Source organism: Oncorhynchus clarkii, chromosome 22 (genome assembly GCF_045791955.1).
Source record: "Oncorhynchus clarkii lewisi isolate Uvic-CL-2024 chromosome 22, UVic_Ocla_1.0, whole genome shotgun sequence".
NCBI classification, from domain to species: domain Eukaryota; kingdom Metazoa; phylum Chordata; class Actinopteri; order Salmoniformes; family Salmonidae; genus Oncorhynchus; species Oncorhynchus clarkii.
This window is the reverse complement of record NC_092168.1, coordinates 52,168,926-52,183,730: the sequence shown is the minus strand read 5'-3', so window position 1 is coordinate 52,183,730 and position 14,805 is coordinate 52,168,926. Positions and strand designations below refer to the sequence as shown.

At 40.8% G+C, this 14,805-nt stretch overlaps 1 protein-coding gene across 2 annotated transcripts in view; it reads right to left on the bottom strand.

Annotated features, from left to right (window-relative positions):
* Positions 1–10,437, bottom strand: part of LOC139380400 (collagen alpha-2(VI) chain-like) — a 35,541-nt gene extending 25,104 nt beyond the window's left edge. The window contains exons 1-12 of one of the 2 annotated variants that reach the window (XM_071123040.1): positions 10,237–10,437; positions 5,028–5,247; positions 2,343–2,630; positions 1,980–2,143; positions 1,763–1,880; positions 1,303–1,388; positions 833–853; positions 653–718; positions 472–525; positions 277–321; positions 161–187; positions 11–37 (exon numbers count right to left, since the gene is read on the bottom strand). In XM_071123040.1, coding sequence (XP_070979141.1) covers positions 11–37; positions 161–187; positions 277–321; positions 472–525; positions 653–718; positions 833–853; positions 1,303–1,388; positions 1,763–1,880; positions 1,980–2,143; positions 2,343–2,630; positions 5,028–5,229 — 1,098 coding nt within the window. In that variant the 5' untranslated portion in view covers positions 5,230–5,247; positions 10,237–10,437. Of the gene's footprint in view, positions 1–10; positions 38–160; positions 188–276; positions 322–471; positions 526–652; positions 719–832; positions 854–1,302; positions 1,389–1,762; positions 1,881–1,979; positions 2,144–2,342; positions 2,631–5,027; positions 5,315–10,236 lie in introns of those variants that run through there. The other variant, XM_071123039.1, reaches the window with a different exon arrangement.
* Positions 10,438–14,805: the final 4,368 nt, after the last annotated feature.

Below are 14,805 nucleotides of genomic sequence, written 5' to 3'. Positions count from 1 at the left end.
TGTAGTTTACCTTGGCTCCATCTGATCCAAATTCACCCTGGGGAAAGATGAAATCCATTCATCAAATAATGTCTCGTTTAAAAACATTGATTAAAAAAAAGCATGTCTCATGTAAGATTTACACATGATATTTACTAGAATAATGTTTAGTTCTTCTTACCTTTTCACCTTTCAGACCAATCGCACCCTAAACAGAAGCAAATAGAAGACGGGTTGTTAAAATAGTCAGGATACACTGTGAGGTGAATATCAGTATTGGTTAGAGAGGACACCAACCTTGTGACCTGCGGGACCGATTGCGCCTTCAATACCAGAGTCCCCCTGTGGCACAAATAATAACAACATTATCATCTACATTCTGTGGAAGAAAATTTGTTATTTCAACAACAACAACAAAATGGAAATATATGTATATATATAAATGTCTAGGTTCTCTTGTCAGTGTTTCCGTGGTCAGAACGCCCAGTCCACCTGTTTGCCCTTGGTCCCTTTAGCGCCAGCAAGTCCAACTCCTCCTTTCGTTCCCTAAAATAAACAGATACTTTAAAATAAACATAAACAACAAACTGTTCATAAAACAAACATGAATAAACAACATTTCATTCTTGCAAATATCTCAGATGTTTTACTTATTATTAACAAAGGAGCTCACTTTTAGTCCTCGGTTTCCCTTCAGACCAGGGGGGCCTGGAAGCTCCAGACACTGGAGCTTGGAGCACTGGAGTAATGATGGATTAAAAACACCAGGAAAATGAAGATCATTTTGATAGAAAGGCTTAGAAGCGTCACGTTACAGATTCTGACTCCATCCCTGAGAATAACTCTTAGTTACCTGCAAATAGGCTTGATATTTCTGTAGAGAAGAACCAACAAAAAGACCTCAATAAAAAAATATTTTGGGGGTGGGGGACAATGGTACCAAAAATAGAATATTAAATGGAATATCTAGGGCTGTCAGGGTTATTCAGTTAACTCGTTAATTGTCATTTCAGCACAGATGAATCACACTGTCTGAAAGCGTTGAAAATACATCTATACAACTCAAATCTGCAATGCTACGTAACAAGTTGACTTGGGTTAAATAAAGTGGGATATCCCAATTTTCCTACGTATAGACAAAAATCAAGATGTCAATATTTTTTTTGTTTTTTTAAATGAAAAATCTTACAATTATAACTCATTTTGAGCAAATTCTGAATTTGCGAATTAATTGCAAATAGTTTGACAGCCCTAGATAAATGGTAATAGAAAATGCTTCAGACATGAATATTCAAAGCTGGATAAAACACTACATATAATCACCATAGCGTTGATAATTTGGTTGATGGATGATGTGACTATTTTCCCAGTGGGGGCGTCACATGGTGGACTGTGACAGGTGTTAAGGTCTGGGTTGAGCAGGCACAGTGAAGTAGAGGCAGAAAACAAAAGGACATTTTTCAACATTTATTTAGTTTCAAACACATTCCAGTTCCCATTTTTTGTTCAATGTTTTTGTTTCTATAAATATAATATGCTAGTTTAAATCAGACCAACAAACAAAACAATCCAAGAAAACGTAAAGGGGTACAGGAAGTGATGCAGCCCAAGAGGTAGACGTCCATTTTCTCAACTTCTCCATAGCTCAAACAATTCCATTATCCACAAAGCAGTCACATGCTAAAAACCCTGGGCTCCACCATGCCTCTGGACTATAAATACACAGAGTTAGAATCACATGTACTGTCAAGTAACCAATGAAATGACTTGTTAGGTTAAACACCTGTGACATTGACAGCCATGTAGTTGGAACGGTAGACCCCCGCAGGCGAGCTAGCGATCAGATCCATCCCTGCTTCCTCCACCACCTTGGAGGCAGCTACTGAGAACAGGCTGATGCGCTGGTCAAATCAAATAAACAATCTTAGGAGATGAATGACAGTAACATCACTGATTAAAAGGCTAAAAATAAAACCCTCTACTGTGTCTGTCCCTCTTACCTGGTCTCTAGCCCGTTCTGCAGACACCTTGATCCCCCCACAGGGGGCGCCAGTCACATGGCCGTCAGTGACCACCACAGCGAAGCGGACAGAGTTGTGTCCCCGGAGGTCGTGGCGCTGCATCTCCTCGGTCATCTTGTCCAGGGCACAGTCAGTGTAGGTACCTCAAATCAAATCAACGTTTATCTGTCATATGCCCAGGATACACAGTACTATACAGATCAATGACATGCTGACTAACAGGCTCTCAACACATTAGAGTACAGATCAATGACATCCCGGAGTCACATATTCAATGGAAGAAAACAACGGAAGGCTAGATCCATGAAGAAGAAGCATGCAAATGAGTCTTGGCGATCTTACCTTTACCCAGGTAAGACTTTAACCAGTCAATACCATCCATTTTCCTGACAAAGTTTTCTCTGCTGGTGATCTCACTGATGAGCTCCTGTGTCTGGGAGAAGTGGAGTCCCCCCAGAAACCAGCTGATTTTCACCTGTCTGTTGTACACCTCCTCCCGGAGCCTCAGGGCAAACTCCCTCGTCCAATCTGCCACCTTCTTCACCAGGCTTCCTGGAGGGGGCTGCTGCAGGGCGATGCTCTCAGAGGAGTCCATCACGAAGTACAAGTCAATAGGACACTCAGTCACTTCTGCAGGAAGACAGAGGACATCATATTATCTGTTTCCCAAATGGCACCCTATTCAATACATAGTGCACTGCTTTTGAAGTACAGGTCAATGGGACACTCAGTCACTTCTACGGGAAGACAGAGGACATCTACTTCCTGTATATAGCCATGTTATTACATGGTACTTCCTGTATATAGCCATGTTATTACCTGGTACTTCCTGTATATAGCCATGTTATTACCTGGCACTTCCTGTATATAACCATGTTATTACCTAGTACTTCCTGTATATAGCCATGTTATTACCTGGTACTTCCTGTATATAGCCATGTTATTACCTGGTACTTCCTGTATATAGCCATGTTATTACCTGGTACTTCCTGTATATAGCCATGTTATTACCTGGTTCTTCCTGTCCATAGCCATGCTATTACTAGGTACTTCCTGTATATAGCCATGTTATTACCTGGTACTTCCTGTACATAGCCATGCTGTTACCAGGTACTTCCTGTATATAGCCATGTTATTACCAGGTACTTCCTGTAAATAGCCATGCTATTACCTGGTACTTCCTGTATATAACCATGTTATTACCTGGTTCTTCCTGTACATAGCCATGTTGTAATTTTTACTCTTTAATAGTTTTTTTTAATTCAATGTGTATTTATTATTTGTGTCAATGTATGCCATGTTATAAATTTAGGATAGGATAGGTCGTAGACAAGGCTTTAAAAGACTTACCATCACAGGGGGATGGTCACAGACAGGGTTCTAAAAGACTTACCATCACAGGGGGATGGTCACAGACAGGGTTTTAAAAGACTTACCATCATAGGGGGATGGTCACAGACAGGGTTCTAAAAGACTTACTATCACAGGGGGATGGTCACAGACAGGGCTCTAAAATACTTACTATCACAGGGGGATGGTCACAGACAGGGCTCTAAAATACTTACTATCACAGGGGGATGGTCACAGACAGGGTTCTAAAAGACTTACTATCACAGGGGGATGGTCACAGACAGGGCTCTAAAATACTTACTATCACAGGGGGATGGTCACAGACAGGGCTCTAAAATACTTACTATCACAGGGGGATGGTCACAGACAGGGCTCTAAAATACTTACTATCACAGGGGGATGGTCACAGACAGGGCTCTAAAATACTTACTATCACAGGGGGATGGTCACAGACAGGGTTCTAAAAGACTTACTATCACAGGGGGGTGGTCACAGACAGGGCTCTAAAATACTTACTATCACAGGGGGATGGTCACAGACAGGGTTCTAAAATACTTACTATCACAGGGGGATGGTCACAGACAGGGCTCTAAAATACTTACTATCACAGGGGGATGGTCACAGACAGGGTTCTAAAATACTTACTATCACAGGGGGATGGTCACAGACAGGGTTCTAAAATACTTACTATCACAGGGGGATGGTCACAGACAGGGCTCTAAAATACTTACTATCACAGGGGGATGGTCACAGACAGGGTTCTAAAATACTTACTATCACAGGGGGATGGTCACAGACAGGGTTCTAAAAGACTTACTATCACAGGGGGATGGTCACAGACAGGGTTCTAAAAGACTTACTATCACAGGGGGATGGTCACAGACAGGGTTCTAAAATACTTACTATCACAGGGGGATGGTCACAGACAGGGCTTTAAAAGACTTACCATCACAGGGGGATGGTCACAGACAGGACTCTAAAAGACTTACCATCATAGGGGGATGGTCACAGACAGGGTTCTAAAAGACTTACCATCACAGGGGGATGGTCACAGACAGGACTCTAAAAGACTTACTATCACAGGGGGATGGTCACAGACAGGGTTCTAAAATACTTACTATCACAGGGGGATGGTCACAGACAGGGCTTTAAAAGACTTACCATCACAGGGGGATGGTCACAGACAGGGTTCTAAAATACTTACTATCACAGGGGGATGGTCACAGACAGGGCTCTAAAATACTTACCATCACAGGGGGATGGTCACAGACAGGACTCTAAAAGACTTACCATCATAGGGGGATGGTCACAGACAGGGTTCTAAAAGACTTACTATCACAGGGGGATGGTCACAGACAGGGCTTTAAAAGACTTACCATCACAGGGGGATGGTCACAGACAGGGTTCTAAAATACTTACTATCACAGGGGGATGGTCACAGACAGGGCTTTAAAAGACTTACCATCACAGGGGGATGGTCACAGACAGGACTCTTAAAGACTTACCATCATAGGGGGATGGTCACAGACAGGGCTCTAAAATACTTACTATCACAGGGGGATGGTCACAGACAGGGCTTTAAAAGACTTACCATCACAGGGGGATGGTCACAGACAGGACTCTAAAAGACTTACCATCATAGGGGGATGGTCACAGACAGGGTTCTAAAAGACTTACCATCACAGGGGGATGGAGGAGGGGGTGGAGGATGGACATCTTCGTGGGTCCAATTGCGTATGATGGTGATGATTTCTGTGTGAGTGTGAGTGTGGGGTCCTGGTCCTTCGTGAATTTTTGGATCATTATGTGGGTCTAGTCTTCCAGGCTGTTGTGAAAGGGTCACTGCAAGGCAGCACATTAACACAGCCACTGATTTCATAGCCGTGTTCCTCCAGGCCTGGAGAAGGAGATAATAGAGAGGGAAGTTAGTTAAGACACAGATGTTTTTCATCTGACTGTAATGTTAAGACACATATGTTTTTCATCTGACTGGAATGTTAAGACACAGATGTTTTTAATGTGACAGTAATGTTAAGACACAGATGTTTTTCATCTGACAGTAATGTTAAGACACAGATGTTTTTTATCTGACAATAATGTTAAGACACAGATGTTTCTGTTAAGACACAGATGTTTCTCATCTGACAGTAATGTTAAGACACAGATGTTTCTAATCTGACAGTAATGTTAAAACAGAGATGTTTTTCTTCTGACTGTAATGTTAAGACACAGATGTTTTTCATCTGACAGTAATGTTAAGACACAGATGTTTTTCATCTGACTGTAATGTTAAGACACAGATGTTTCTCATCTGACAGTAATGTTAAGACACAGATGTTTTTCATCTGACAGTAATGTTAAGACACAGATGTTTTTCATCTGACAGTAATGTTAAGACACAGATGTTTCTCATCTGACAGTAATGTTAAGACACATGTTTTTCATCTGACAGTAATGTTAAGACACAGATGTTTCTGTTAAGACACAGATGTTTTTCATCTGACTGTAATGTTAAGACACAGATGTTTCTCATCTGAGAGTAATGTTAAGACACAGATGTTTCTGTTAAGACACAGATGTTTTTCATCTGACTGTAATGTTAAGACACAGATGTTTCTCATCTGAGAGTAATGTTAAGACACAGATGTTTCTGTTAAGACACAGATGTTTCTCATCTGAGAGTAATGTTAAGACACAGATGTTTTTGTTAAGACACAGATGTTTCTCATCTGAGAGTAATGTTAAGACACATATGTTTCTCATCTGAGAGTAATGTTAAGACACAGATGTTTCTCATCTGACAGTAATGTTAAGACACAGATGTTTCTCATCTGAGAGTAATGTTAAGACACAGATGTTTCCAAGAGTGTGCAAAGCTGTTAACACTTTTGTGGTTACTACATGATTCCATATGTGTTATTTCACAGTGTATATAACATAGTGTATAACATAGGACATAGTGTCTATAATACTGTTAGGGGTTCTTCTACATAGAAGCTCTTAGTAAATCCCAGGTCATAGTGTCTATAATACTGTAAGGGGTTCTTCTACATAGAAGATACTAGGAAATCCAAGGTCATAGTGTCTGTTGTGATGTCTTCACTATTACTCTACAATGTAGAAAATAGTAAAAATAAAGGAAAACCCTTGAATGAGTAGGTGTGTCCAAACTATTGACTGGTACTGTAAGTATTCAGACCCTTTGCTATGAGATTTGAAATTGAGCTCAGGTGCAGTCTGATCATACTTGAGATGTTTCTACAACTTGATTGGAGTCCACCTGTAGTAAATTCAATTGGTTGGACATGATTTGAAAAGGCACACACCTGTCTATGTAAGGTCCCACAGTTGACAGTGCATGTCAGACCAAAAAACAAGCCATGAGGTCGAAGGAATAGTCCGTAGAGTTCAGAGACAGGATTGTGTCGAGGCACAGATCTAGGGAAGGGTATCAAAACATTTCTGCAGCATTGAAGGTCCCCAAGAACACAGTGGCCTCCATCATTTTTAAATGGATGAAGTTTGGAACCTCCAACACTCTTCCTAGAGCTGGCCGCTTGGCCAAACTGAGCAATCGGGGGAGAAGGGCCTTGGTCAGGGAGTTGACCAAGAACCTGATGGTCACTCTGACAGAGCTCCAGAGGTCCTCTGTGGAGATGGGAGAACCTTCCAGAAGTACAATCATCTCTGCAGCACTCCACTAATCAGGCCTTTATGGTAGAGTGGCCAGACGGAAGCCACTCCTCAGTAAAACGTACATGACAGCCCGCTTGGAGTTTGCCAGAAGGCACCTAAAGGACTCTCAGACCATGAGAAACAAGATTATCTGGTCTGATGAAACCACACTGGACTCTTTGGCCTAATGCCAAACGCCACATCTGGAGTAGACCTGCTGGCACCATCCCTACGGTGAAGCATGGTGGTGGAAGCATCATACTGTGGGGATGTTTTTCAGTGGCAGGGACTGTGAGACTAGTCAGGCTTGAGGGAAAGATGAATTGAGCAAAGTACAGAGAGGTCCTTGATGAAAACCTTCTCCAGAGCACTCAGGACCTCAGACTGGGGCAAAGGTTCACCTTTCAACAGGACAACGACCCTAAGCACACAGCCAAAACAACTCCGGAGTGGCTTCGGGACAAGTCTCTGAATGTCTTTGAGTGGCCCAGTCAGAGCCCGGACTTGAACCCGATCAAACATCTCTGGAGAGCCCTGGAAATAGCTGTGCAGAGACACTCCCCATCCAACCTGACAGAGCTTGAGAGGATCTGCAGAGAAGAATGGGAGAAACTCCCCAAATACAGGTGTGCCAAGCTTGTATCGTCATAGCCAAGAAAAACTGAAGGCTGTGTAGAAGAACCCCTTACAGTATTACAGACACTATGACCTGGGACCTGCCTTACAGCGGCAGCGTAGCCTAGTAGTTAGAGCTTTGGACTAGTAAGGGAAAGGTTGCAAGATCGAATCCCCGAGCTGACAAGGGAAAAATCTGTCGTTCTGCCCCTGAACCAGGCAGTTAACCCACTGTTCCCCTGAACAAGGCTGTTAACCCACTGTTCCCCTGAACAAGGCAGTTAATCCACTGTTCCCCTGAACCAGGCAGTTAACCCACTGTTCCCCTAAACCAGGCAGTTAACCCACTGTTCCCCTGAACCAGGCAGTTAACCCACTGTTCCCCTGAACCAGGCAGTTAACCCACTGTTCCCCTGAACAAGGCAGTTAACCCACTGTTCCCCTAAACCAGGCAGTTAACCCACTGTTCCCCTAAACCAGGCAGTTAACCCACTGTTCCCCTGAACCAGGCAGTTAACCCCTAGGACATAGTGTCTATAATACTGTAAGGGGATCTTCTACATAGTAGACCATAGTAAATCCTAGGACATAGTGTCTATAATACTGTAATAAGATCACATAGTTGCTGTCACAAACTCCAAACTCCACACAGTTATCACTGACTAGTTAGATATTCATTTCCCACTCAGAAAACAATTTCTGTACTTACAACATTCTTATAAATTCATGATCAGGTTTTTGCTTGAAGGACCATGTTTTTATTATTGATATTTGTCAATAAAACTCATGAATGAGTTTAGGGTAGGGTTAACGCAACTGTTTATGTCAAATTATTTTGTGTTCTACTTGTAGCCCAGGTCGGGTTTAAGGTTTGGGTTAGGGCAGAGTTAAGATATAGGTTAAGATTAGGGTTAGGATTATGGTTAAAATAAGGATTAAGGTTAGGGTAGGGTTAAGGATTAAGGTTAGGGTAGGGTAGGGTTAAAATAAGGATTAAAGTTAGGGTTGGGGAAGAAGCTAAAATAAGGGTTAAGATTAGAGCTAGGGTAGAGTTTAGATAAGGGTTAAGATTAGGATTAAGATTAGGGCTAGGGTAGGGTTTAGATAAGGGTTAAGATTAGGATTAAGATTAGGGCTAGGGTAGGGTTTAGATAAGGGTTAAGATTAGGATTAAGATTAGGGCTAGGGTAGGGTTTAGATAAGGGTTAAGATTAGGATTAAGATTAGGGCTAGGGCTAGGGTAGGGTTTAGATAAGGGTTAAGATTAGGATTAAGGTTAAGGGTAGGGTAGTGTTACGATACAGGTTAAGATTGGGGTTAGTGGATAATTAGTTGAAATGTTGGAATCTATGGACTCCCCTATAGACACCCTGGTTCGAATCCAGGCTGTATCACAACCGGCCGGGATTGGGAGTCCCATAGGGCGGCACACAATTGGCCTAGTATCATCCGGGTTTGGCCGTTATTGTAAATACAAATTTGTTCTTAACTAACTTTCCTAGTTAAGTAAAGGTAATATATATATATATATATACAGTGTATATACAGTTAAAACATCTAAAAAAACATCTATTTGGGACTATCCAAATAAAGTGTTACCGAGATGACGGGATGTTATTTGCGTCAGCACTCTGTTCTCTCCAGAGAACTGACACCCGGAGTCTAAACAGGAGAGCACTATGGCTTTGTCCCAAACCCTATTCCCTATACAGTGCACTACTTTAGACCAGGGCCCATAGGGCTCTATGGAACAGGGTGCCATTTGGGATGTATAAATAGATCCCTCCAGTTTAGACCAATGATGCATTTGTATACTGTACATGTTTTAGACTCAGTATACTACTAGTGTACAGTGTACACTATCTCATCAAAAGTACACTGTACACCAGTAGTATAGTATCTCGTCAGAAGTAGTGCATTATATAGGAAGTAGGGTGTCATTTGGGACACAGCTATGAGGAAAGGACATTTCTCCAAACAGATAACCACTGTCAAAGCTAACTATTCTGTACATTAAACATGACATCTTTACAACTGTACAATTGTCATGACATAGTTTGAGACTTGTTGTGTAGCCTAACAACAAACATTCAATACTGTAGAATCTGCAGTAGCATCTGTTTTAAAGACAGAACCCTAACTGAGATGTACATTACCTTGAGAAGTAGGTTAGTTACTCAGTCACTCTAGTATCACATTATTGTTGATTGATCAATTAATTCAGTATGCCTGGGAAATCAACTTTAAGTTGTATGACCAATAAGTGAGTCTACTTCTTCTAAGTGCATGCCAATGTATGGCTGTAGTTACTCAATTAATTGAATGTGCTCTACATCAAAGTGATCGTCCACAACATGTTATTTATGCTAGATGCTTTTATCCTACGTGACTAATAGCCATGCGTGCACACATGCCTCAATGTTAAGTTTAAATCAACATACAGTACTTTCCGTAAACACAGCACTACTACTGATAAGTCACGTTGGAAAAGACTTTCTGAATGTGACGGCAGCAACGGTAACAAACATTAAGAGCCTTCGACACAATTCACAAAACTTGATCATGAAAATCCATAAAAACGTTCAAATATACTCACCCCAAATAATCGTCAAAGACCCAAAAGCAAAGACCCAAAAGCACACAAGTGGATTTACATCGAATTCCACCTAAGACGAACCCGAGGACAACCTAGCACCAAAGAATCCTACTGTATCTGCAAACACACACAGTTTATATGGGGGTCAATCTGGGGTCAGATATCTTCCATCTGGGTATTCTGACGGGTCTGGGCTGTGGTCAACAGTCTAGGAGGCAGAGGATGAGATTAAAATAGCTGAGATGAGATCATGAACTGGGCTGTGCTGAAGTCTGTGCTGTACTCATGGGCAGGGCTAGGAGCATAGAGATGCTTTAACGCTGTACCGGCTGTCGTCGGGAGAAGGAGAAGAGGACCAAAGAGCAGCGTGGTACGTATTCATAATAATTTTAATAAAGATGAATACTGAACAAAAACAACAAACCGACAAACGAAACAGTCCTGTAAGGTGCAACAAAAACACTAAACAGAAAATAACTACCCACAACCCATAGTGGGAAAACAGGCTGCCTAAGTATGGTTCTCAATCAGAGACAACGATTGCCAGCTGCCTCTGATTGGGAACCATACCAGGCCATACACATAGAAATAGAAAACATAGAACACAAAATATAGAATGCCCACCCCAACTCACGCCCTGACCAAACTAAAATAGAGACATAAAAAAGGAACTAAGGTCAGGACGTGACTGTAGAATTCCATTCATTCCTACTGTGGAGTGACTTAAAGCCTCTCACTGGCCAACACTTAGCAACAGCAATCTAGGGTTAATATGTGTAACCGATGTGAAATGGCTAGCTAGTTAGCGTTGGTGCGCGCTAATAGCGTTTCAATCGGTGACGTCACTCGCCTTGAGACCTTGAAGTAGTTGTTCCCCTTGCTCTGCAAGGGCCGCGGCTTTTGTGGAGCGATGGGTAATGATACTTCGTGGGGAGGCAGTGTTTGATGTGTGCAGAGGGTCCCTGGTTCGAGCCCGGGTCGAGGCGAGGAGAGGGACGGAAGCTTAACTGTTACATATACATCATTGGTCACAACAGGTCTAAATATATGTGTCATTACAATATTATGACATGGTTATGACCGTGTTATGACATGGTTATGACCGTGTCATGACATGGTTATGACCGTGTTATGACATGGTTATGACCGTGTTATGACATGGTTATGACCGTGTTATGACATGGTTATGACCGTGTCATGACATGGTTATGACCGTGTTATGACATGGTTATGACCGTGTTATGACATGGTTATGACCGTGTTATGACATGGTTATGACCGTGTTATGACATGGTTATGACGCTAGGTGTCAAATAAAGGGTTAACATACAAATGGTACATTATGTTAACCCTGCTATGAACGTCATAAAAACAGGCTTATTTGGAAAATGTGGAACACTGTGGGAAAGTTCTGCGTAACTTCTTAAAGAACAACATGTGAATACCAGACAACTCCCTGTAACTCATGTCTCTAATAATCCTCAGTAGGATCTGACCGTTTTTGTGCTACGAGAGCATTGCTGCAATGTAACAAATCTTTTGCGAAATTCTACAGAATCAGTTATTGGTTTGCTGGGAAGTCACAGTGGTTTATTCAATTCTGTGGTACGGAGTTAGGAGGCTCAGGCTGGATATGTAATATCCCCTATGTAATATCCCCTATGTAATATCCCCTATGTAATAATCCCTATGTAATATCCCCTATGTAATATATCCCATGTAATATCTCCTATGTAATATCTCCTATGTAATATCTCCTATGTAATATCCCCTATGTAATATCTCCTATGTAATATCCCCTATGTAATATCCCCTATGTAATATCCCCTATGTAATAATCCCTATGTAATATCCCCTATGTAATATATCCCATGTAATATCTCCTATGTAATATCTCCTATGTAATATCTCCTATGTAATATCTCCTATGTAATATCTCCTATGTAATATCCCCTATGTAATATCTCCTATGTAATATCTCCTATGTAATATCTCCTATGTAATATCTCCTATGTAATATCTCCTATGTAATATCTCCTATGTAATATCCCCTATGTAATATCTCCTATGTAATATCTCCTATGTAATATCCCCTATGTAGTATCTCCTATGTAATATATCCTATGTAATATCCCCTATGTAATATCCCCTATGTAATATCCCCTATGTAATATCCCCTATGTAATATCTCCTATCTAATATCCCCTATGTAATAATCCCTATGTAATATCCCCTATGTAATATCCCCTATGTAATATCTCCTATCTAATATCCCCTATGTAATAATCCCTATGTAATATCTCCTATCTAATATCCCCTATGTAATATCCCCTATGTAATATCCCCTATGTAATATCCCCTATGTAATATCTCCTATCTAATATCCCCTATGTAATAATCCCTATGTAATATCTCCTATCTAATATCCCCTATGTAATATCCCCTATGTAATATCTCCTATCTAATATCCCCTATGTAATAATCCCTATGTAATATCTCCTATCTAATATCCCCTATGTAATATCCCCTATGTAATATCTCCTATCTAATATCCCCTATGTAATAATCCCCTGTGTAATATCCCCTATGTAAAATCCCCTGTGTAATATCTCCTATTTAATATCTCCTATGTAATAATCCCTATGTAATATCCCCTATGTAATATCCCCTATCTAATATCTCCTATTTAATATATCCTATGTAATAATCCCTATGTAATATCTCCTATCTAATATCCCCTATGTAATATCTCCTATGTAATATCCCCTATGTAATATCTCCTATCTAATATCCCCTATGTAATATCCCCTATGTAATATCTCCTATCTAATATCCCCTATGTAATAATCCCTATGTAATATCTCCTATCTAATATCCCCTATGTAATATCCCCTATGTAATATCTCCTATCTAATATCCCCTATGTAATAATCCCCTGTGTAATATCCCCTATGTAATATCCCCGATGTAATATCCCCTATGTAATATCTCCTATCTAATATCCCCTATGTAATAATCCCTATGTAATATCTCCTATCTAATATCCCCTATGTAATATCCCCTATGTAATATCTCCTATCTAATATCCCCTATGTAATAATCCCCTGTGTAATATCCCCTATGTAAAATCCCCTGTGTAATATCTCCTATTTAATATCTCCTATGTAATAATCCCTATGTAATATCCCCTATGTAATATCCCCTATGTAATATCTCCTATTTAATATATCCTATGTAATAATCCCTACGTAATATCTCCTATCTAATATCTCCTATGTAATATCCCCTATGTAATATCCCCTATGTAATATCCCCTATGTAGTATCCCCTGTGTAATATCTCCTATTTAATATCTCCTATGTAATAATCCCTATGTAATATCCCCTATGTAATATCCCTTATGTAATATCTCCTATTTAATATATCCTATGTAATAATCCCTTTGTAATATCTCCTATGTAATAATCCCTATGTAATAATCCCTATGTAATATTCCCTATGTAATATCCCCTATGTAATATCTCCTATGTAATAATCCCTATGTAATAATCCCTATGTAATATCCAGCGTGAGAAGTGAGATGGACAGAGAGATGTATACCAGGGTTACAGAGAAGAGATAGTTTGTGGATATTGATGTAAAATAAGTGTCTGATTTGTGTAAGCTTCACCCAACCACAATGCACTTTGGAATTGCTGTCTTGCTCTGCTTTGAAGAGAAGCTAAATGAGTGTTGTCTTTGGCTTATTCTCAACGTCAACAGCCACTCTGCTATTTCTCCCTTTGGTTTTCCCTGATGTCAACAACACTGCAGTATCCTGTCACAGAGGTACGCTACAGACACAGCTTCATATCAACATCATGTCACAGAGGTACGCTACAGACACAGCTTCATATCAACATCCTGTCACAGAGGTTTGCTACAGACACAGCTTCATATCAACATCCTGTCACAGAGGTATGCTACAGACACAGCTTCATATCAACATCCTGTCACAGAGGTTTGCTACAGACACAGCTTCATATCAACATCCTGTCAGTCACAGAGGTATGCTACAGACACAGCTTCATATCAACATCCTGTCACAGAGGTATGCTACAGACACAGCTTCATATCAACATCCTGTCAGTCACAGAGGTATGCTACAGACACAGCTTCATATCAACATCCTGTCAGTCACAGAGGTATGCTACAGACACAGCTTCATATCAACATCCTGTCACAGAGGTTTGCTACAGACACAGCTTCATATCAACATCCTGTCAGTCACAGAGGTATGCTACAGACACAGCTTCATATCAACATCCTGTCACAGAGGTTTGCTACAGACACAGCTTCATATCAACATCCTGTCAGTCACAGAGGTATGCTACAGACACAGCTTCATATCAACATCCTGTCACAGAGGTATGCTACAGACACAGCTTCATATCAACATCCTGTCAGTCACAGAGGTATGCTACAGACACAGCTTCATATCAACATCCTGTCAGTCACAGAGGTATGCTACAGACACAGCTTCATATCAACATCCTGTCACAGAGGTTTGCTACAGACACAGCTTCATAT